This window comes from Carcharhinus amblyrhynchos, chromosome 15, assembly GCF_965287045.1.
Source record: "Carcharhinus amblyrhynchos chromosome 15, sCarAmb.v2.hapA, whole genome shotgun sequence".
NCBI classification, from domain to species: Eukaryota; Metazoa; Chordata; class Chondrichthyes; order Carcharhiniformes; family Carcharhinidae; genus Carcharhinus; species Carcharhinus amblyrhynchos.
This window is the reverse complement of record NC_137338.1, coordinates 31,078,033-31,100,855: the sequence shown is the minus strand read 5'-3', so window position 1 is coordinate 31,100,855 and position 22,823 is coordinate 31,078,033. Positions and strand designations below refer to the sequence as shown.

Here is a 22,823-nt window from a genome sequence, read left to right as displayed (position 1 = left end):
AGTTAACCAAAAACTGTAGATTTTCCACGCTGAGAAGTCCTTGGGTGAAGTGCAAGATGAATTAGTGATGCCTGTGGTATGCTTGACATTTTCAGTTCATGGACTCCAGCAGCAAGTAGAGAATTTATGTTGTCAGTGCGCCACCACAGAGAACTTTCTGAACATTTCTAGCAAACAGCTTCCAATCTAGAAATACCCTCGCACAGCAAAGCACTGCAGTTTGGCAGTGCTCCAGAGTGGTACACGGACAACAGTTTCTACTGGAGACAGTGTACAACTTGAATACATGAACATTAGACATCATTTATAGTCCTAGTTATGTATCTGAAATCTATTACTTTAATGGATTGAACTCAAAAGAGTTATAAAGAGAAAGTTGTTCGGGAGGGGTATGGACAGAATGGATTGTCAGCAGCTTTTTCCCAAGGTAAAAGAGTCAATTACTAAGGGGTATAGGTTTAAGGTGTGAGGGGTAACGTTTAAAAGAAGATGCACGAGGCAAGTTTTTTTTTTACACATGGCTGGTCAGTGCCTGGAACTCACTGCCAGGAGAGGCAGTGGAAGCAGATATGATAATGACTTCTAAGGGGCATCTTGACAAATAGGATGGGAATAGAAAGATAGTTCAGTTGGGCAGCATGGATGATGCAGGCTTGGAGGGCTGAAGGTCCTATTTCTGTACTATAATTTTCTTTGTTCTTTGAATGAAAATTTCCAACATACACTTGGGTAAAATCTGGGTTTCTGCACAGAAAGGACAATTGGCCTGACAATGTGGTTACAAATATGAAAATCTACTCAAAAATGGAAGTTTCACTCAATCCCAAAGCAAGCAGCAACACCAATGGTGAAAGTAGTCTTTTATCTGTGATATACAGCATATCTGTAATGTGATTTTATCTGTGATATACAGTTTGAACAAGACCTCTTCACTGCACAGGATGTTCAACCAATGCTATACACTAGATACAATGATATTTTCTTCCTTTGGACTCATGGCAAACAATTACTGAAACACCTATATGATGACATCTATAAGTTCCATCCCATCATCAGACTCGCCATGGAGTAGTCTCCAGAATCGGTTGCACTCTTGGACACACACATCTCCATCAAGGATGGTCACCTCAGCACTTCACTGTACCGCAAGCCCACAGATAACCTCATGATGCTCCACTTCTCCAGCTTCCACTCTAAACACTTAAAGAAGCCATCCCCTATGGACAAGCCCCCCATATACACAAGATGAGGAGGATCACAACAGACACCCCCAGACACTGAAAGATGCCCTCAAAAGAACAGGATATGGTGCTCGACTCATCAATCAACAGTTCCAATGCACCACAACAAAAAAACCACACCAACCTCCTCACAAGATAAACATGGGACACGGCAGACAGAGTACCCTTCGTCGTCCAGTACTTCCCCAGAGCGGAGAAGCTACGACACCTTCTCCAGAGCCTTCAATACGTCATCAATGAATGAACATCTCGCCAAGGCCATCTCTGCATCCCCACTTGCCTTCAAACGCACAACCTCAAACAGACCACTACCCAGCCTTCAGGAGAAGTGACCATGACACCACACAACCCTGCCACAGCAACCTCTGCAAGACGTGCAGGGTCATCGACATAGATGCCATCATCTCACATGAAAACACCATCCACCAGGTATACGTTACATACTCTTGCAACTCAGTCAATATTGTCTACCTGATACACTGCAGGAAAGGATGTTCCGAAGCATGGTACATTGGGGAGGCCATGCAAATGTTACGACAACAGATGAATGAACACCGCTCGACAATCACCAGGCAAGAGTGTTATCTTCCTTTTGGAGAACACTTCAGCAGTCACGGGCATTCGGCTCTGATCTTCAGGTAAGCGACCTTCACAACACATGACAATGCAGAATCGCTGAGCAGAAACTGATTGCCAAGTTCCACACGTGAGAATGGCCTCAACCAGGATCTTGGGTTCATGTCACACTATCTGTAACCCCCACGACTTGCCTGAGCTTGCAAAATCTCACTAATGTCCTGCCTGGAGACAATACACATCTCTTTAACCTGTGCTTAACCCTCTCTCCACTCACATTGTCTGCATCTTGATTACCTGTAAAGACGCACATTCCAACCAGTATTTTATAAATTGGGTTTGTGTCTTTATATGCCTTGTTTGTGAACAGAACTCCCACTCATCTGATGAAGGAGCAGTGCTCCAAAAGCTTGTGGCTCATGCTACGAAATAATAGCAAATGTACCTCCTCTACTCTATATTGGAGGGAGACAGAGAGCCATAAACTACAGGTCAGTTATCTTTAGATCTTTCATAGGGAAAGTGCTGGATTATGAAGGTCATTGTAGATCATCATAGATCACTTCGAAAATTCCAATGCAATCAGGCAGAGTCAACACGATTTTGTCGAACAGAAATAGCATTTGACTAATTTTTTTACCTCACCTAATGAAAGAGCAGCATTTCAAAAGCTCATGATTCCAAATAAACCTGTTGGACTTTAAGCTGGTGTTGTGAGACTTCTTGCTGTGCTTACCCCAGTCCAACACTGGCATCTCGGTGGACCACACACAGTGATAACCATGGGCAATTTTGATCTACATGTTGATTGGGCAAATCAGATTGGCAAGGAAGATGAGTTCATTGAATCATAGTTTCTTCCAGTTGCACATGTCAGAGTCAATCAGAAAAGAATCTATTCTAGATCTGGTAATGTGCAATGAGACTGGATTAATGAGTCAAGGTAAAAACGCTCCTGGATTGCAGTCATCATGATTGAATTCTATATTCAGTCTGAGTGAGAGAAGAATGGGTCTAAGATTGGTGTTCTGAACTTAAACAAGGGTACAAAGACTGAACTGGTTGAAGCGAACTAGGAAATTAGGTTCATAAATAAGTCAGTGGAGATGCAGTGCAGACATTTAAGGAGATATTTTGTAACATTCAGCTAAGATGCATTCCAATGAGAAAGGAAGGCTCTGGGGGAAGGAAGGAAGTTAATGATAATATCAAATTAAAAGTGCACAATTTTACAAAGATTTAATGGCAGATTAGGAGATTGGACAGAACATAAACAACAAAGAATGGCTTAAAAAGTCCGAGTATGAGAGAAAGCTAGCTAGAAATATAAAAATAGATCGTAAGAGTTTCTAAAGATACCTAAAAATATAATGGACAAGTAAAATTAGTATTGGTCCGCTACAGAGTTGTCTGAGGATTATGGAAAATAAAGCAATGGCAGATGTATTGAACAAAGGAGCATTGAGAAAATTATTAGAATTAAAAGCTGAGAAGTCTTTAGGTCCTGATGGACGTCATCCTAGGGTCTTTTGAAAAGTGGCTGCTGAGTTAGTGGCTACATTGGTTTGAATTTTCCTAAATTTCCTAGATTACGGAAAGATTCCATGAAATTGGAAAATAGCAAACGTACCTCCTCTACTCTACACTGGAGGGAGACAGAAAGCCATAAACTACAGGTCAGTTATTTTTAGATCTTTCATAGGGAAAGTGCTGGATTATGGAGGTCATTATAGATCACTTCGAAAATTGCAATGCAATCAGGCAGAGTCAACACAATTTTGTGGAAGGGAGATAGCATTTGACTAATTTTTTTACCTCACCTAATGAAGGAGTTGCACTCCAAAAGCTCGTGATTCCAAATAAACCTGTTGGACTTTAACCTGGTGTTGTGATACTTCATACTGTGCCCATCCCAGTCCAACGCCAGCATCGCCACATCATAATTTATTAGAGTTCTTTGAGGAAGTAACAAGCATTGTGGGTAAAGAGAAATCTGTGGATATGACATTTTCAGAACGTGATGTAGATTTCCAGAAAGAATTTGACAAGATGACAACTCAAAACTTACCTCACAAAGTAAAAGCTCATTATTGAAGAGGTAATATATCAGCATGAATAGAGGATTGATGAGCTAACAGGAAACAGAGTGTACAGATAAACTCATCTTTTTCAGTTTGGCAACATAATGCAAGTGGAGTACATTGTAATTAGTTGAGGCCCAGCACTAATCCAATGTTTTTGATGGATTTATTATTGTCGCATGTAATGGGATACAGTGAAAAGTATTGCTTCATGCCAGGTATAAAAAAACACACCATTCATAGAGTACATAAGGGAGAAGGAAAGAACAAGGTGCAGAAAATAGTGTTGCAGTTATCAGTAGGGTTGAAAAGAAAGATCAGTTTGATAGGACCATTCAAACATCTGATAGCAGCAGGGAAGAAGTTGTTCTTGAGTTGGTTAGTATGTGTTTTCAGACTTTTGTATCTTTTTCCTGATGGAAGGTGGAAAGAGCATGTCCACGCTGCATGGGGTCTCTGATTATGCTTCCCTGAGGCAGTGGGAAGTGTGGATGGAGTCAATGATGGGAGGTTGATTTGCGTGATGGACTATTTTAACGTCTTTGATGACAAATGTATGGTTGGCTAATTCCTTGATGACACACAGACAGGCACAAAAGTAAGCTGCAAAGGAGAAAAGAATGTGCAAAGGAATGTAGATAAGTGAGTGGGCAAAACTTTGACACATGTCTGAAAATGTGTACTTTCCCGCTTTGGAACAGCGAATAAAAAGCAGCATTTTATTTAAATTGGCAGAGATTGCAGAACCCAGAGGTACAGAGGGATCTGGGCATGCTGGTACATGAATCACAAAACATTACTACAGAAGTGCAGCAAGTAATTAGGAAAGGAAATGAAATGTTGTCAATTATTACAAAGAGTAGCATATTCAAGTAGGGACATTTTGCTACAGTTGTATAAGGTATTGGTAAGATCATATCTGGAGTACAATGTAGTTTTGGTCTCCTTATTTTAGGATATAACTGCTTTATAAGCAATTCAGAAAGAAGTTTCACTTGACTGAGCTGAGGGACTTATGGGAAAAGGTTGGACACGTTGGGCTTGTATTCATTGGAGAATGTGAGATGATCTCATTGAAACTCAACACGCTGTTGTGACTCGACAGGGCAAATAGTAGAAGGATGTTTTTCCCCTTATGGGGCAGACTAGAACTAGGAGACAGCTCAAAAAATGAGTCACCCATTTGAAAGAGAGATGGGGAGAATTCTTCTCCCTCAAAAGTCTATGAAACACTCAATCCCAGAGAGCATTGGAGGCATCATCATTTAATATTTTTAAGGCCACTTTAGATAGATTCATGATTGACAAGGGACACAGAAAGGGCATAACGGATTGGAAGGAAAGTAAAGTTGAGGCCATAATCCAATCAGTTATGATCTGATTGAATGGCAGAGCAGGCTTGAGGGGCCAAAGAGCCTGCTCCTAATTCATGTTTGTATGTAAACATCAAAGGCTGCAGTTCAAAGAAACATGTGCAGCTTCAATGCTCAACTCCAGATTTCAGAGTTGTGAAAGCCCAAGATTATAGGTATTTAGTGGAATGAAATATCATTAAATTATATACTAGTGCAGAAACTAGTCATTCAGCCAAACAAGGCTATGCTAGTGTTTATGCTGCACATTTTCTTTCCCCCACTCTATTTATTGCATCTCATCCCATCAACACATCCTTCTACTCCTTTCTCTTTCATTTACTTACTGAGCATTTCCTAAATGCATCTAAGCTATTAGCTGAACCAAGCAATGTGCCATCTTCTCGCCATTTCTCTGGGTAAAGAAGTTCCTCCTGAATTCTTCACCAGGTTTATTGGTGACTATTTCATATTTACAACCCTCGTTTTGAATACTCAAATGGAAACCTATTCGCTATTTCTCACCGACTGAACCCTTGCATAGCTTAAAGATAGATTAGCTTTGGCTTCTCTTTTCCAGAGAAAGGAGCTCCAGCCTGTTTAGTCTTTCATGATGCTTTTACCCTCTCAGCTTTGGGATTATCCTTGCAAATCATGTTTTCACTTTCTGCATTGCTTTTATTTACCTTTTTTTAGAATACGGAGGGCAGAATTGTAGAGTACTCACCAAGACTTTTTACTGCTTTTCAATTTTATTCCTCGAGAAATGCTTGTGCTTCCAATGAACCCACCAACATGCCTAGCGTGACAAAGGCATCATTCTCAGGACATCACTGCACGAGTTCCTCAGGGCAATGTCCTCAGCCTAGCCATCAAAAACAATTCCTTGATTGTAAGGTGAAAAATGAGGATGTTCACTGATAATTGCATAATGTTCAGTATCATTCCCAACTCCTCAGATACAGAAGCAGTCCATGTCCAACAGCAGCAGGGCCTGGACAATATTCAGGCTTGAGTTAACAATTCGCAAGTAACATTCATGCTACAGGAGAACCAGGCTTTGACCATCTCCAAAAAGAGAAATACTTACCATCTTGCCTCATGACATTCAATTGCAATACCATCGCTGAGTTCCTCAGTATCAACATTCTGGGGGTTACCATTGACCAGAATCAAGGAGAGTCAATAGTGTAATTGTCAACTACTGCAGAAGAGGGCAGGCCAGTTTAAACATCTCCCAGGAAAGCCAGGGTAACATCTCACAGCAAGCCAGATCACAGCAGAGGTACTTTTTAAAGTCATACAGCAAAGTTAATGCAGACACCTTCATAAAAGCCGCTTACCTATCTTCACTGAATCAGGCAAAGGCACTTACTACGTATATTAAAAGTAAATTACTGCAGATGCTAGAAACCGAAACAAAAACTGAAAATGCTGGCAAATCTCAGCAGGTCTGACAGCTTCCCAGATTGGATCATCCTCCTGGTACTGTGTGGTAAGTATAAGCTGGATTTAACTTATAGATTTGTTACAGTGGATATTGTTTGGGGAACAGGGAAGCCATAGTGAGTTCAGGTACTGGGAGGTAGTTTGGAACAAGGGGTAATTTCTAGATAAAATTGTGTGTACATGTATTACCCCAGTATTTATGTGTCTTGTAGAATTATAGCCCCATTTGTGTGTGTATTTGTCTTTCTTTTCATTTAATAAATAGCATTTATTAACTGGTACATCACGACTGGGCTGCTTATTCTCACGTGCTGTTTCATGAGGCTCTCAAACCATTAAAAAAAACATACACTGCCACGAGCTTGTGTCCCATGTTGAGGCACCCTCGCAGATAACATCAGTGTGATTCATAACTCATTGGATGAACAAGTAAAAATATTTCTGCGCATAAACGTATCGCTCTTCATGATTTCAATGTTAAAAGCAGTCCTACTTGGCTGTCTTGCATTTGTGTGTTCAATATGTGTGCAGCATACTTTCCTGAAATACTAATTGTGTTGATGAGAAAAAACAGAATGTGCAAATATTTATTCTTTTCTAAAAAGAAAACAATTCTTCATTTCTCAAAAAGGTACGTGTCAATCAACTATCGGGCAAATTTCATAGGAAATGAGCTTTTCAAAATGGAATGTGATCTCGTTTTCAACAACTCAATGTCATTTGTCATTTTTGAAGCTGGATATCAGGTCGTCACAGATAATTGCTCTACTCCCTGTAGCGTCAAAACCGGTAGATTTTAAGTGGGAAATTCTCAGTGATCAGATGATCGTCTTGAAGAACCACCACAATGTTCACCTCAAATTCTGAAAGAAAAGGTACAATAAAAACAGATAGTTTTTCAACCCATCAAGAGCAGTGCACATTTAATCTTTCCAAGTGGCCAAGAACAAATTGTCTCAGATACCATAAAGTATTGGATTTTAATTCCAGTTTTATAAATACTAGGTTTCTAAAATAAAAAAAAGACATTTAAAATTAAGAAAATATGAAGATGCTGGAAACAGTGTCCACTTCACATTCACAAATGAAACATGGCATTTTGACTTCGCGTCATCTTTTTTAAAAAATAGAAATGCTGACCTATGTATTTGCTGCATTTTTTGGGAAGAAAATATAAAACATTTATGTTTGCATTTTCTTTTACTTCCAAACTAACTCTTCCAACAACACATATTTATCAAGTGTCTTTATGTAATAAAACTCTTCCAAGGCATTTTGCAGGAGTATTATAAAACAAATCATAACACTAAGCCACAAGAGATATCTTGTCAGATGACCAAACAGGTCACTTTTAAGGAGCAACTCAAGAGGAGGAAGCAAGGGAGAAAGAAAGAGAGATTTTAGGATGGAATTCTTGAGCTTGGGGCTGAAGCAATGGAAAGCAAGTCTAACAATGGTTGAGCAATTAAAATCCAGGTGGGTTGGAGGAGATTAAAGTGATAGGGACATGCAAGCTCGTGAAATGATTTAAAAACAATATGAGAATTTTAAAACCACAACCTCATTTGACCAGTCAGCACAGAGGTGATAGGGGAACAAAAAGTGCAGTGAAGTCAGGCATGGGAAGCAAAGGTTTGGATGAGCACAAGTTTACAGAGGATTGAATATGACAGATCAGCCTTCGGTGTATTGGAATAGTCAAGTCTAGAGATAGGAAAGACATGAGTGAGAATTTTAACAGATGAGCTGAGATGGGGCAAAGTCAGACACATTATGGGGGTAAGAAAGGTAATTTTAGTGATGACATAAACATGAAGCCAGAAGTTCACCTCAGGATTAAATGTGACACCAAGGAACAAGTTCTTCAATTGGAAGCATTTCTCATATACTGCAGAAGTCAGTTCCATGAGCAATGAGGAAAGACCTCTACATTGTGTACACAATGTGGAATGAAGTGTACAGTATTTTCTGCCTTCTATTCTACACTAATGAACGAGCAGAAGGTGTACCACAGAACCGAGTGGGCATGCAGCCAGTCACAACTGCACAGTGCAGGCAGCTGGCATGCAAAGGGGGCAGGAGGACTATAAAGGTAGCATGCCGCACTGACACCGAGCAGGCTTGCAGCATATCACAATGGGACAGAGTCACTGTGATAATGGACTAGTATGATAAAGCACATCCATGCTTTTGAAAGCATAACTGACAAAGTTAATGCATTTTGTCAATGAAGGTTAATTTAGTGAATTCTTTAGTTCTGACCACAGTGCAGACAGGATGAAGAACAGTTAATGTTAGCCATATAAACAAGCTGCAGCAAATGGCCACAGTAAAAGCTGGCCAATATTCACAACTAATGGCAAGGTAGGTAACATGCACACTACAGTTAATCTTTGGTGCATAGACCGATTGCAGTAATTGCATTTTCACAGAAACATAGCAATTCTAGCCAATCCAATCTTTTCAGATATCCCATCATTTTAAGTAGTTGAGAGAAATAGACAATTTTAAAATCACTTTAGTGCATCTTCCAAGGATAACAGTACCTGCATGGCTTACAGTGAATCTGAACTAAGAGAGAAAAGAATTAAAATTGGTAACTGCCAGCTCCTGCCACACTAGAAATGACTGTTGTAAGGTTCAAATTTATACCAAAGATACTACCTTTAGTTTTGACACATTCTGAGAATGGTAGTCTGTAATTACCCTGAATACACTATTTGTCAGGGAACTCACGATATACTGTTCAGAATATGCTATGCCGATTCTTCTGCCTACTACAGAGATCATATGGCAATATGTACACTCAAAAGAGTTCAGTACTAATCTCTGGGCTTTGTTACACTTAGTTAGATATTGGCTATTTCAAAGTCTCTGTTGTAAGAACACCCAAAATATAAAAGCAAATAGCAGCAAACTACTTTCAAACTGAACTTTCAATTTAATTAGCATCTGGAATGGCTCTTATATGTTACCAAAGTCAAAATGCCCACAGAGATGAAGAATATGCAACCAAGACCCAGCTGTTAATAAATTCCTTAACTGAGGCCCAAGAAATAATACTGGCTTCTGTCCAATATTTCATCCAAAGAAATGTGAACAATAGTGGAAATTTGATAACGCGGGTAGAGGGACTGTGGATGTGAACCACTGCTCACAGTAGGTGCAGCACAATCTCTAAAGCATGCTTTAAAGAGAAACAAGACCATAATGTGGATTAGAAGCTACACAGTAAGTTGTAACCAAGGACCTAGCTTGACAGATATTGTCCAAATCATCCATTATTATTCAGTACCAATGGAGCCAGACATGAGCCAATTTTTCATTTTCAGCATCTGGCTAACCGGTCACAATTCATAGCTCATAGGTCATAATCAGTCATCAAGGCAGATCTGGCTCTGTCACTTTCTTTTTCAAAAAGCTATCAACATAATCGGGAAGTCACTTACCAACTTTGAAATTGGTGGTTTCCAACGTGGGGCAGGTAAAAAGCCGAGGAAACACCATGTAGATGGGGATTGCAAGGTTTCGACATATATTACCATCGGCTATTTGGATGTTCTGAATTTCTGTAGCATCTCTTGCATAACCCTCTGCACAACCTAATTTAGTGGTCGGGAAAAAGGTGGTTAAACAGACTTGCATTACATAACACCTTTAAGACTTCAGAATGCCCCAAAACACTTTGCGGCCAATGAGTGCTTTTCACGTGCAATCACTGTTGTTAGGAAACATGGCAACTAATTTACACACAGCAAGTTCCCACAATCAACAAGTGATAATGACCATCAAAATCAATTTTGTTTAGTGAACTTGACTGAGGAACAAATGTTTGCCAGGACCATCCTACTTCTCATTCACAATACTGTCATGGGATCTTTTAGATCCATTGGAGGGATAAAACAGAGGCTTAGTTTAACATCTCATCAGACAGACAGCACCACACTGGAGCACCAGCCACGATTATATACTCAAATTTCTGCAAGGGTCTTGAACCCATGATCTTTTGATTCACATGCAAGAGGCAATGGATTGTTGCTGGTTAAAAAATCTCACTGTACAACACGGTATCAGATTTACACTTCTCTACCATAAATTGATGAAATCAAATGTAGAATAAAGAACCATCGTCAACATCCTGGGGGTTATCATTGACAAGAAAGTTAATTGGACTCACCACCGTGGGCTACAAAAGCAGATCAGAAGCTGGAAATCCTGCAGGGTGTAACTCACAGCCAGACTCCCAAAGCCTGTCCACCATCAACAGGCCACAAGTCAGGAGTCTGATGGGATACCCTCAACTCGCCTGGATGAGTGTCGCTCCAACAACACTCGAAGCTCGATAACATCCGGGGTAAAAAAGTCTACTAGATCATCCAGCTCCTTAAACATTCACTCCTTCTATCACCAGCGTAAGTGCCGCAGGGTGTACCATCTACAATATATGGCAGCAATTTGCTGAGCCTTCTCTGATCGTATCTTTCAAGCCTGTGATCTCTATACTTAGAAAGATAAGGGTGGCTGGTACATTGACATACCTCTACCTTCAAGCTCCCCTCTTGACTCACACACCATCCTGATTTGAAACTATATCAGCGTTCCTTCATGGTCGCTGAGTCAAAATCCTGGAACGCCTTTCCTGGCATAACTACATCGGATAGAAGGCAGCAATTCAAGAAGATAAATCGCTACCATTTTCCCAAGGGAAATTAGGGATGGACAATAAATGTTGGCCGTATCAGGAGTGCCCACATGCCATGAAAAAGTAAAAAATGTTTTTATGAAGCAAGTACAATAAAGTTCACTAAAGAACATTCTGCATCATAATGTTGTATCCGTATTCAGGATTATCTACCATGCGTGACTCTGATCAAACTAGATTTCTCTTTCCAAAACACAGACCCCACCCTTGAGTTATTCCTGGAACCTAGCACTTACCACACGTTTCCACGCGCACAAGTTGAAGCTCAATGCTTTTGATGGGTACATCCGAATTCTCCACCACTAACTCTCCTGTCAGCGGCTGGGTGATGACACAATTTGTGGAATCAAGGCGGCCACGGATTGTGAATCGAGGCAGTGCTGTCCTCTGGAACGAAAATTGAAAAAGTCTGACAAGGTGGTACAAGGCATAAAGCAGACAAAAATGGATGACAAAACTTGGAATGCTCACTGCTACGTGAGTGCTTAACAGATATCACTCATCATGCAGATCTCTGAGCAGGAACTCAGTCATGAGCTGAGTTTAGGAGGGGTTAAATTAAGATACCGAGAGTTGGCTGAGGCTCAAATGCTAATATCAGCAGCAATGCCACACTGGGGTTACATACACTCGTCCTTTTCCTTGCTCTTTCCCCATATTTTTGGGTTGCATGTGTGCATCTGACTTGGCTCAATTGCCATTGCGGTAATGCAATCAGTTTGTCAAAATAATTTTAGTACCAACTCCATGTATGTCTGAACAATACCAACTCGTGAACCAATGGAAATAATTTTCATATTTAACCAGTAAAATTCTTTGGTAATTTTGAACATTAGGCTCCAATTTAATATTTTGTGCACCATGATATTGTTTTATTATTTGTATCATCCTGTGAAGTTTAATTGCTATTTTACAGGGTCCCAAAATCAATTCCATAAAGAACGCCACACTTTGGCTGAAGCACAGATCATCACAACTGTGGCTTTTAGTATTCAAAGGCCTATATACAAAACTCAATGTGCCTGCAGTTCTGCTTTTAATGATCTGTGCATCGTCTAAACCTCTTAGTTCTGCCAGTCACGCAGTTTCTACAATTTAGTTTACATTTCCAATCTCCAGCCCGCCATCACCCCCCCAACATACCTAATTAGTACTCTTTTTTTTTAAGCACCAAATTGCATTTGCTATGTTTGCTAATTTTCTTAACCTATATCCTCCTGCAATCATCCGTTTGTTTCCTCACCATCCACTATGTCCCTAATTTGGTGTGGCCAGTTTGGATAAATTATATTCCTCCATCCAATCTATTAATTTATAAATAAATAAATCAATTTACTAGGCTGATACCGGAGTTGAGGGGGTTGAGCTATGAGGAGAGGCTGAATAAACTGGGCTTGTACTCGTTAGGGTTTAGAAGAATGAGAGGAGATCTCATTAAGACGTATAAGATGATGAATGGGATGGATAGGATAGAGGTGGAAAGACTCTTCCCGCTCAAAAAAGACAATAGGACTAGGGGGCACAGCCTCAAGATAAAAGGGGGACGGTTTAGAACGGAGTTGAGGAGGAACTTCTTCACTCAAAGGGTGGTGAATCTCTGGAATTCTCTGCCCGTTGAAGTGGTGGAGGCTACCTCGCTAAATATTTTTAAGACGCGGGTTGATGGGTTTTTGATAGGAGAGGGGATTAAGGGTTATGGGGAGAGGGCGGGAAAGTGGAACTGAGCAGTGACAGATCAGCCATGATCTTATTGAATGGCGGGGCAGGCTCAAAGGGCTGGATGGCCTACTCCTGCTCCTATTTCTTATGTTCTTATGTTCAATCTTTTTACACATAAGGCGGCTGATAGATTCAAGGAACTCTGGGACATCCATTTCTTCTAGGACAACAACTGGGAAACAAGTACTTCTACATTCTACTTTGCTGCCAAAGCAAATAGATGGGGGTCATCATTTCTGGTTAGGTCATCTGATTGTTTTCTAATAGATTTTGATAAAGGAACATCCATTTGTATACAAAATCCTGCAAGATATAATTTCCTATTACTTGGAATAAAGATTAGTGATGTTTTGCAAACAACCTGTTTGAAGAGTTCTCATATTTACTCAAATCTAATTGGTCCACTCTCAGCTGGAAGGTAATTTTGAATAGTCAGCCTCACATAACAGTCCTGGTAAAGACTCAAGTAAGTGCAGCTGAGAAAAGATAGCTTTGAGGAGAATTTTATTATTTTTAATCTATTTCATAGGGCTGAACATTACTGAATGAACATTACATAAGCTAACAAATGTGAAAAGGAAATGGTTGTCTAATACTTTAGTCGATAAATAGATAGTCCAATACACAGGTGTGCCACATAGAACATGAAGTCGCCAGGATCAATTCCATACATCTGCAGTAGACTGCAGTGGTGATGAGAAAAATAATAAAGATTTCACACAAAACCCACACTGGGTATGAACTAAACTGAGCATTGGTTGTGATGCCCTCCATGTGTTTGAATACTAAATCAACATCGCTACTTTGGTCCTAATGATGCTGTACTGGACAGTTCCGGTGGAATTATAGTCCCAGCAAGTTGGAAGAAGAGGGTGAAAAATAAGCAAAACAAAATACATTGATTCCAAAAGAATAGTGTAAAAAAGTAAGACCTCTTTGGCCTGACTCTCTCAGAATCACAGACAGTATCACTGGTGGTGAGTGGGCAGAGAGGGGGAGAAGATCCTTTGTTTGTGCATATCACGACATCACATCCTCTCGCACAACCCACTGTTGCGGAACGAACCTATTGTACAGACAAGTGTCTCCAGCTGTCCACTGCCCATTCAAAGGATAAATTATCAGTACAATGCAGCCTTTGTTGCCAATGCTAAAAGATGCTCAATTACAATGGAGCAAACAACACAATCAAAATCCCTCCAAAGAAAACCTCCAAAATATCCTACACTTCTCAACAAGGGCAAAAACAACATTATTCTCTATTATAAACATCATTTTGTGCTGATGCTGTGTTCTCCTGGCCATTGAGCCCACCGCGTCCAACATGGGTCGACCAATCAATATGTAGATTGAAATCCCCCATAATTACATAAGAACATAAGAAATAGGAGCAGGAGTAGGCCATCTAGCCCTTCGAGCCTGCCCCGCCATTCAATAAGATCATGGCTGATCTGTCGTAGCTCAGTTCCACATTCCCGCCCTCTCCCCATAACCCTTCCGACCGTCCCATTCCTGCACGCCGCACTTATTTGCGCGTTAACAGCCCGCCCCACCTCCAGATCATTATTCGGGGGCCTATAGACGACACCCACCAGCGTCTTCCTCCCTTTGCTGTTCCTAATCTCTACCCACAACGATTCCACTTTCTGCTCTTTGGCTCCAATATCATCCCTTGCTACCACCCTGATGCTATCCTTAATCAACAGAGCTACGCTCCCCCCCCCACCCCCCTTTTTCCTCCCGCCTATCCTTCCTAAACACTTGATACCCCTGGACATTCAGCTCCCAGTCCCTGTCACCTTGCAGCCACGTCTCTGTAATGGCCACCAGATCATATCCATTTGTGTCGATCTGCGCCACCAGCTCATCCACTTCATTCCGAATGCTTCGTGCATTCAGATAAAGCGCCTTCATCCCAGCCTTCACCTGGACCCTATTTGCTGGAACGGAAGGATCCTCTTGGGGAGAGTGATCATTGTATGGTGGAGTTTCTGGTCCAGATGGAGGAGAAGAAAGTGGGTTCTCAGACACGTGTCCTTTGTTTGAACAGAGGGGAGTATGGTAGGATGAGAGAAGAATTGGCGAATGTGGACTGGGGGAGCGCGTTGGAAGGTAGGTCTGCTGAGGAGCAGTGGAGGATCTTTAAGGAGATCTTTCTTGGTGCTCAGCAGAAATTTATTCCGATGGTCAAAAAGGACCGTAGGAGGAGAGGTAATAAGCCGTGGATAACGAAGGAGGTGAAGGAAAGTGTTAAACTAAAAGCGGAGGTGTTTAGAGTAGCTAAGAGTAGTGGGCGAGAAGAGGATTGGGAGAGGTTTAAACGTCAACAAAGATTGACAAAGAATTTGATAAAGAAGGGTAGGAGAAACTATGAAGCTGGGCTAGCACTTAATATAAAAAAGGATAGCAAGAGTTTTTATAAATATATAAAAAGGAAGAGGCTGGCTAGGGTGAACGTTGGACCCTTAGAGGACGAGAAGGGGGACTTAGTGGTAGGGGATATGGCTGAGGTCTTGAATAACTTTTTTGTTTCGGTCTTCACGGAGGAGGACATGAATAATTTGCCGGGTGTTAGAGATGGAAAGGTGGTAGGACTGGAGGGTCTCAATGACATTACTGTTACCAGAGAGGCAGTGCTCGACAGACTGGAGGGGCTGATTGTGGACAAGTCCCCAGGACCGGATGGAATGCATCCGAGGGTTCTGAAAGAAATGGCAGAGGTGATAGTGGATGCCTTGGTGGTTATTTTCCAGACGTCGCTGGATTCCGGGGAAGTGCCGGAAAATTGGAAAACGGCTAATGTTACGCCGTTGTTTAAGAAGGGTGGCAGGCAAAAGGCAGGGAATTATAGGCCGGTTAGTTTAACGTCTGTTGTAGGTAAAATGTTAGAATCCGTCATCAAGGAGGAAATAGTGAGGCATCTTGAGGGGAATTGCTTGATAGAGCAGACGCAGCACGGTTTCATTAAAGGGAAGTCGTGTCTGACAAATTTACTGGAGTTCTATGAGGGTGTGTCTAGGGCGGTGGATAAAGGAGAGCCGGTGGATGTGGTCTTTCTTGATTTTCAGAAGGCGTTTGACAAGGTACCTCACAAGAGGTTATTGCAGAAGGTCAGGGGACATGGAGTTGGGGGTAGGGTGTTAGCGTGGATAGAGGACTGGTTGTCAAATAGGAGGCAGAGAGTGGGGGTCAATGGGTGCTATTCGGATTGGCGGTTGGTGACTAGTGGAGTGCCCCAGGGGTCGGTGCTGGGGCCTCAGCTAATGGCAAATTGTGCGGAGGGTGTGGAGAGTCTACAGAAGGATCTAGATAGGCTGGGCGAATGGGCCAGGAACTGGCAAATGGAATTTAATGTTGGCAAGTGCGAGGTGGTCCACTTTGGTAGGAATAATGGTAGGAAGGATTATTACTTACGTGGCGAAAAACTGCAGCAGGCGACGGTGCAGAGGGACCTCGGGGTCCTTGTGCATGAGTCGCAAAAACCCAGCTTGCAGGTGCAGCAGGTGGTCAGGAAGGCAAATGGGATGCTGGCCTTCATAGCGAGGGGGATTGAATATAAAAGTAGGGAGGTCTTGCTGCGGCTGTATAGGGCATTGGTGAGGCCGCAGCTGGAGTACTGTGTGCAGTTTTGGTCGCCGCACTTACGCAAGGATATTTTGGCCTTGGAGGGAGTGCAGAGGAGGTTTACTAGGCTGATGCCAGAGTTGAGGGGGTTGAGCTATGAGGAGAGGCTGAATAAACTAGGCTTGTACTCGTTACAGTTTAGAAGAATGAGGGGAGATCTCATTGAGACATATAAGATGATGAATGGGATGGATAGGATAGAGGTGGAGAGACTCTTCCTGCTCAGAAAGGACAGTAGGACTAGGGGGCACAGCCTCAAGATAAAGGGGAAGCGGTTTAGAACGGAGTTGAGGAAGAACTTCTTCACTCAAAGGGTGGTGAATCTCTGGAATTCTCTGCCCGTTGAAGTGGTGGAGGCTACCTCGCTAAATATTTTTAAGACGCAGGTTGATGGGTTTTTGATGAGAGGGGATTAAGGGTTATGGGGAGAGGGCGGGAATGTGGAACTGAGCCAAGACAGATCAGCCATGATCTTATTGAATGGCGGGGCAGGCTCGAAGGGCTAGATGGCCTACTCCTGCTCCTATTTCTTATGTTCTTATTTGTTGTCAGTTAGAATTTACTTTAATCCACACCCTGTTGCTTGCTCATTTACCCCTACCCTTGCTCCACACTGAGGCAGTTGGTATCTCTTCCTGGCAGATATCTTTTACATGTAAAACCAAGAAAAATTGACAAGATGCTGCAATGCTACACAAACACACAAAATTCAGATCAAATCTTATACCCTAGATTGACTCTTTTGGTTCACTGATGAGTGCAGGAGGGCAGGCCAAGAGAAACAACAGGCACATCTAAAAATGAAATGTCAACCTGATGGAGCCACAACAGAGGGCTACCTGTGTGCCAAACAGCATAAACAACAAGTAATTGATGGGACTAAGCAATTCCACAGCCATGGATCAGATCTAAACTCTGCAGTCCTGCCATATCCAATCGTGAAAGGTCGTAGACAATTAAACAACTCACTCGAGGAGCAGGCGGCTCCAAACATATCCCCCATCCTCATCAATGGAGGGCTTCAGCACTCTCTGCAGTAAAGGATATCCTTGAATTTAACACTTGTTCATCATCTCTATTGTTTGAAGACCACTCATCACTCCATCTGTCCCCTTTCGATTGATAATTTTTGTTTAACTTCTTCCTTTTGCTCACTCAATTTGTTAGTGTTAATCCCATCTATTAAAGTCACAGCAATACAAAGACTAAACCTCAGCCATGAGCTGAGCCACCTTCCCCGCCATAACTTTCAGGAAATTACAGGAATCTCTCAACAAATCCATTTAGCACCAGGTAACAAGTCCAGTAGCAGACTCTCCTGGGCATTTCCAGCAATTCTGGATAATTGCTTACTCAATAAAAAGTATGAAGACTTGGATTCAGACTTATTACAATTTGCAAGCCATCACTTGCCCAACTTTGATATTGCTAGTGCAGTTCAATTTCTGCTCAATGGTTACAACTTGCATGTTGATGGTGAGGGATTCATCATCTAGAATTGAAGAAATAAAAGCACAGGTGGCCACCTTGTACTAACAATATGCTTTCCTCCTCGACTTAATCTCTTTTACTGCTACAAATAAATCAGGAGAGATTACATGAATGTAAATAAATGATGGTGTCAAAACTTTGCACTGATGTAGCTTTCATATCCTTCTATCTGCCTCCCGAATTCAATCAACTTCGGTATATATGCTGCTGGAAGCAAGTACAAAAGAGCAGAAGTTGTTTCTAAAACAGTCCAAGAAATAACTGCTCTCTCACCAGATTCACCAAAGATCATACTTGGTGATATCAATCACAGTGACTTTGTTTTGAGGAACACAGTTTGCAACAGTGTTGACAAACAAACTCGGAGAGAAGGCATTGGATTTTCAAATCGTAATGTTGTGCATTTCCTCCCTAAATATTGACAAAATTAAAAACAGTAAAACTTAGTAGGTAAGTGGTTAAAATGTGGGATAATATGGCTATTCAAAGCCTATGATAACATGAATTGGAATATTTTAATGGGGAATGGAGATGTAAACAAGAGCACAGGTATCATAAATGATTCTATCGTCTTTGGTGAGTAGCCTCACGTCCAAGCTAAATGTTTAAGATCGATCCAAATGTATTTTTTAAAACCCTAGATTACAAAAAACTTAAAAGCAATAATGAAACTAAGACAAACTGGAATAAGTGCAGGAAATCAAGTCAAACTCAATAAACTAAAAATCAAAATGAAAAAGGAAATTAAAATGTGAAAGATGTATGGTTTTCAGCCAAATGCTATCAGAAAGATGTAGAAGTGTATGCATATAACATCAGGCTTCACATTGAAAAAAAATGACCCTTTTTGTCATCCACAGATAATTCTCACGATGTTACAAATGGATTTAATGGATTCTTCAGCTGGCTTTAAAAATCACGAATTCAAGGAACATGCGATTCTCCAACAGGCTTTATTTCATGAAATAGAATGATTTTGCGTTACTATCAACAAATGGGAAGTAAATCAAGCATGTGAAACTATAAAAAGCATGTGGTCCAGATCAGTAGAAACAGTGTTAAGCAACATGCTCATCAGTTGGCAGTTCCTTTCTCTCCGGTCTTTCAGAAATATATACCATGTCTTGCTGTTGGAAATCAGCTATCTTCCTGGTTGCAAAGAAGTCACAGCCTGCTGGGCTGATGTGATTAACAACCAGTTGCTCTTGGATCGATAGTTATGAAGTGTTTTGAGCACATTGTGTCAAAGCATCTTTTAGCTCCTCTTGTTCAACAGCACATGGATAGATTAGGAGGTAGCCAAGGTGGTGCTACCTTCGTTGATTTCTCTAACATGCAATCATACAAGCTTATTGAAAAATTGAAAAACCATTAAGTCAATCCTACCCTCCTACCTTGGAGCAGTGTTTTCCTTCACAACAGGATGCAATGGATGTTAATTTTGGGAATTTACACAAGGCCCATGTTACCTAGGTCTCTTCAGGGCTCTGTCCCATTGCCTTAATTTTTCATGCTCTATATGAAAGACTGATGATCAGAATACCACATATAACAATCCTAAAGTATGCTGATGACACCCACGTCTTGTGGGTCTAATCATAAAATGTCGCAATAACAATTCTGTTAAAATGAATGAAAACAAGACAATATAACTGGTTACAGATTTCAGGGAAAAGCCAATTAATTATATTATTCCTGTGAATATTCATGATAAACAGTGAAACCGTTACTAACTACATGTACCTAGGTAGATGCTAAATTGAAAAAAGAACTGTATGATATTTGTGCCCTTCTCTCTCAGAACTTTTAATGGCAATTTGCCATATGTACGAGGATGGGCACTCAGGGTGGAACTCAACTATTTTAATGCACTGAAATTTTTTTTAATACAGATTTAATTATTAAATCGATGATGGGGTATTCTTCTCGTTACTGTTCATAAATATGTATTTTTTAAAAAACAGCACTGTTACTTGAAATGATTTTTCGTATAAATAATAAAATATCACATGTATTAGTATACAGTGAAAGTATTATTTCTTGCGCCCCATACAAACAAAACATACCGCTCAGAGAACGTGGGGAGAAGGATAGGGTGCAAAATATAGTGTTACAGTAACAGATAGGGTTAGAGGAAGTTCAGCTTTCAATATGATAGGAGCATTCAAAAGTCTGATGATAGCAGAGGAGAAGCTGTTCTTGAGTCAGTTGGTACATGTTTTGAGGCATATCTTTTTCTTGACGGAAAAAGGTGGAACAGTGTATGTCTGGGTGCATAGGGTCCTTGATTATGCTGGCTGCTTTGCAGAGGATGTGGGAAGCGTAAACAGAATCAATGGATGGAAGCTGGTTTGTGTGATGGACTGGGCTACGTTTACAATCCTTTGTAGTTTCTTGTGATCTTGGTCAGAGCAGAAGCCTGGATAGAATGCTTTCTATGGTGTATCTGTAAAAATCGGTGAAGTCGTCGTGGATATGCCAAATTTACTTAGCCTGAGAAAGTAGAGGCATTGATTGGTTTTCTTAACGATAGCATCAGCGTGGAGGGATTAGGGTACATTGTTGGTGATCTGAATACCTAAAGACCTGAAGCATTCGACCATTGAAATGGGTTCCTCATAATAGAACACCATTTTACTTCAGAAAAGTTTTCTGCTAGCAATAGTTCTTTACTAATGTTAACTCCAAACTTTCACCTAATTCCAAACATTATGATCTTGCAGAGACCAGTAACTTATTAGTTTTTTTTAAGCATCCAAAAACCAAAATATTTATTAAAGCCACTAATATCAAAGAACATGAATTGTAACCACTACACTTAACTAGTCAATTATGTTAAAAATAATAAAAAAAAATTATTCACAGCCTAAATCAAGTGACGTAACTCCGCTTTTCTTCTACACCCATTTCATTTGACATTAATACCCTCAAATCAGATCCTTATCAAAAATTGGATGATTAGCTATTTGGTTTGAGTACTGTGTTAATGATTTGTAAACAAGAGGAGATTTTTGGGACTTTAGTTACATTATGGTTGCCTCTTCAAATCGCTTACCAAAGTCCTTATGTTGCAAACTCCATGGCTTAAATGAAGTGCCTCAAGCAAAGCTACCTTGGGTTAGGCTCTTCTTGTTCTCATTTCACCTGGTGGAAGCAGCAGTGGCCACGTCTCTGGCGCAGGGTCTGGCCCTGTAGCTCAGAAGAGTAAGGAAAGGAGGAGGAAGGCAGTATTAATCGGGGACTCTACAGTGAGGGGGTCGGACAGGCGATTTTGTGGGGCAGACGGGAAACTCAGATGGTAGTTTGCCTCCCTGGTGCCGGGATCCGGGATGTTTCTGGTCACGCCCAGAAATCCTGAAGTGGGAGGGAGAGGAGCCAGAGGTCGTAGTACACATTGGTATCGCTGACATAGGTAGGAAAAGGGAAGGGGTCATGAAAAGAGAACATAGGAAGTTAGGTAGACAGTTGAGGAGGAGGAACGCAAAAGGTAGTAATCTCGGGATTACTGCCTGTGCCACAAGAAAGTGAGAGTAGGAATGGAATGAGGTGGAGAATTGCGTGGCTGAGGGATTGGAGCAGGGGGCAGGCATTCAGGCTCCTGGATCATTGGGACCTCTTTAGGGACAGGTGTGACCTCTACAAAAAGGATGGGTGGCACTTGAATCCCAGGGGGACCAATATCCTGGCGGGAAGGTTTGCTAAGGCAACTGGGGAGACTTTAAACTAGAACGGTTGGGGGGAGGGAATCGAAATGAAGTGACTGGGAGAGAGGAGGTTAGCTCGCAATTAGAGAGGGGTTGTCGACAGTGTCAGAGGGAGGATAGACGGGTGATGGAGAAGGGAAGCGCTCAGGCCGAAGGTTTGAGATGTGTCTATTTTAATGCTAGGAGTGTTGTGAACAAAGTGGATGAACTTAGAGCATGGATCGCTGCTTGGAAATGTGATGTGGTGGCCCTTACGGAGACTTGGATGACTCAGGGACAGGACTGGATACTTCAAATGCCGGGTTTCAGATGTTTCAGGAGGGACACAGAGGGAGGCAAAAGAGGTGGGGGGAGTGTCAAGGCTGTAGGGAAGGTGGACGCTGTGGAGAGATTGTCTACGGAGTCACTGTGGGTGGAAGTACAGAACAGAAAGGGGTCAATAACTTTACTGGGTGTTTTCTACAGGCCACCCAATAGTAACAAGGATGTTGCGGAACAGATAGGGAAACAGATCCTGGAGAGATGTAGTAATAACAGAGTTGTCGTGATGGGAAGCTTTAATTATAGATTGGAATATCCCTTGGGTAAGGGGTTTGGATGGGGTGAGTTTGTTAGGTGTGTTCAGGAGGGTTCAGAATGTCTGTCTGGAGTTCTGCACGACAATGTTCCGATGAGACAGGAAAGTTTTGGTAGATTACAGGAACCGTGGTGCATGAAAGTTGTAATAAATCTAGTCGAAAAGAAAAGTGTACAAAAGGTTCAGGGAGCTAGATAATGTTAGGGATCGAGAGTAGTATATGGCTTGTAGGAAGGAACTCAAGAAGGAAATTAGGAGGGCCAGAAGGGGACATGAGAAGGCCTTGGATGGAAACATTGAGGAAAAC

The 22,823-nt window shown here is 41.4% G+C and overlaps 1 protein-coding gene across 2 annotated transcripts in view; it reads right to left on the bottom strand.

Moving 5' to 3' along the window:
• Window positions 1–6,924: 6,924 nt before the first annotated feature.
• Window positions 6,925–22,823, bottom strand: part of vps26c (VPS26 endosomal protein sorting factor C) — a 65,737-nt gene continuing 49,838 nt past the window's right edge. For both annotated transcript variants that reach the window (XM_080203728.1, XM_080203729.1), the window contains 3 exons: window positions 11,638–11,788; window positions 10,149–10,301; window positions 6,925–7,562 (listed from right to left, as the gene is read on the bottom strand). In XM_080203728.1, coding sequence (XP_080059854.1) covers window positions 7,480–7,562; window positions 10,149–10,301; window positions 11,638–11,788 — 387 coding nt within the window. In that variant the 3' untranslated portion in view covers window positions 6,925–7,479. The remainder of the gene's footprint in view (window positions 7,563–10,148; window positions 10,302–11,637; window positions 11,789–22,823) is intronic.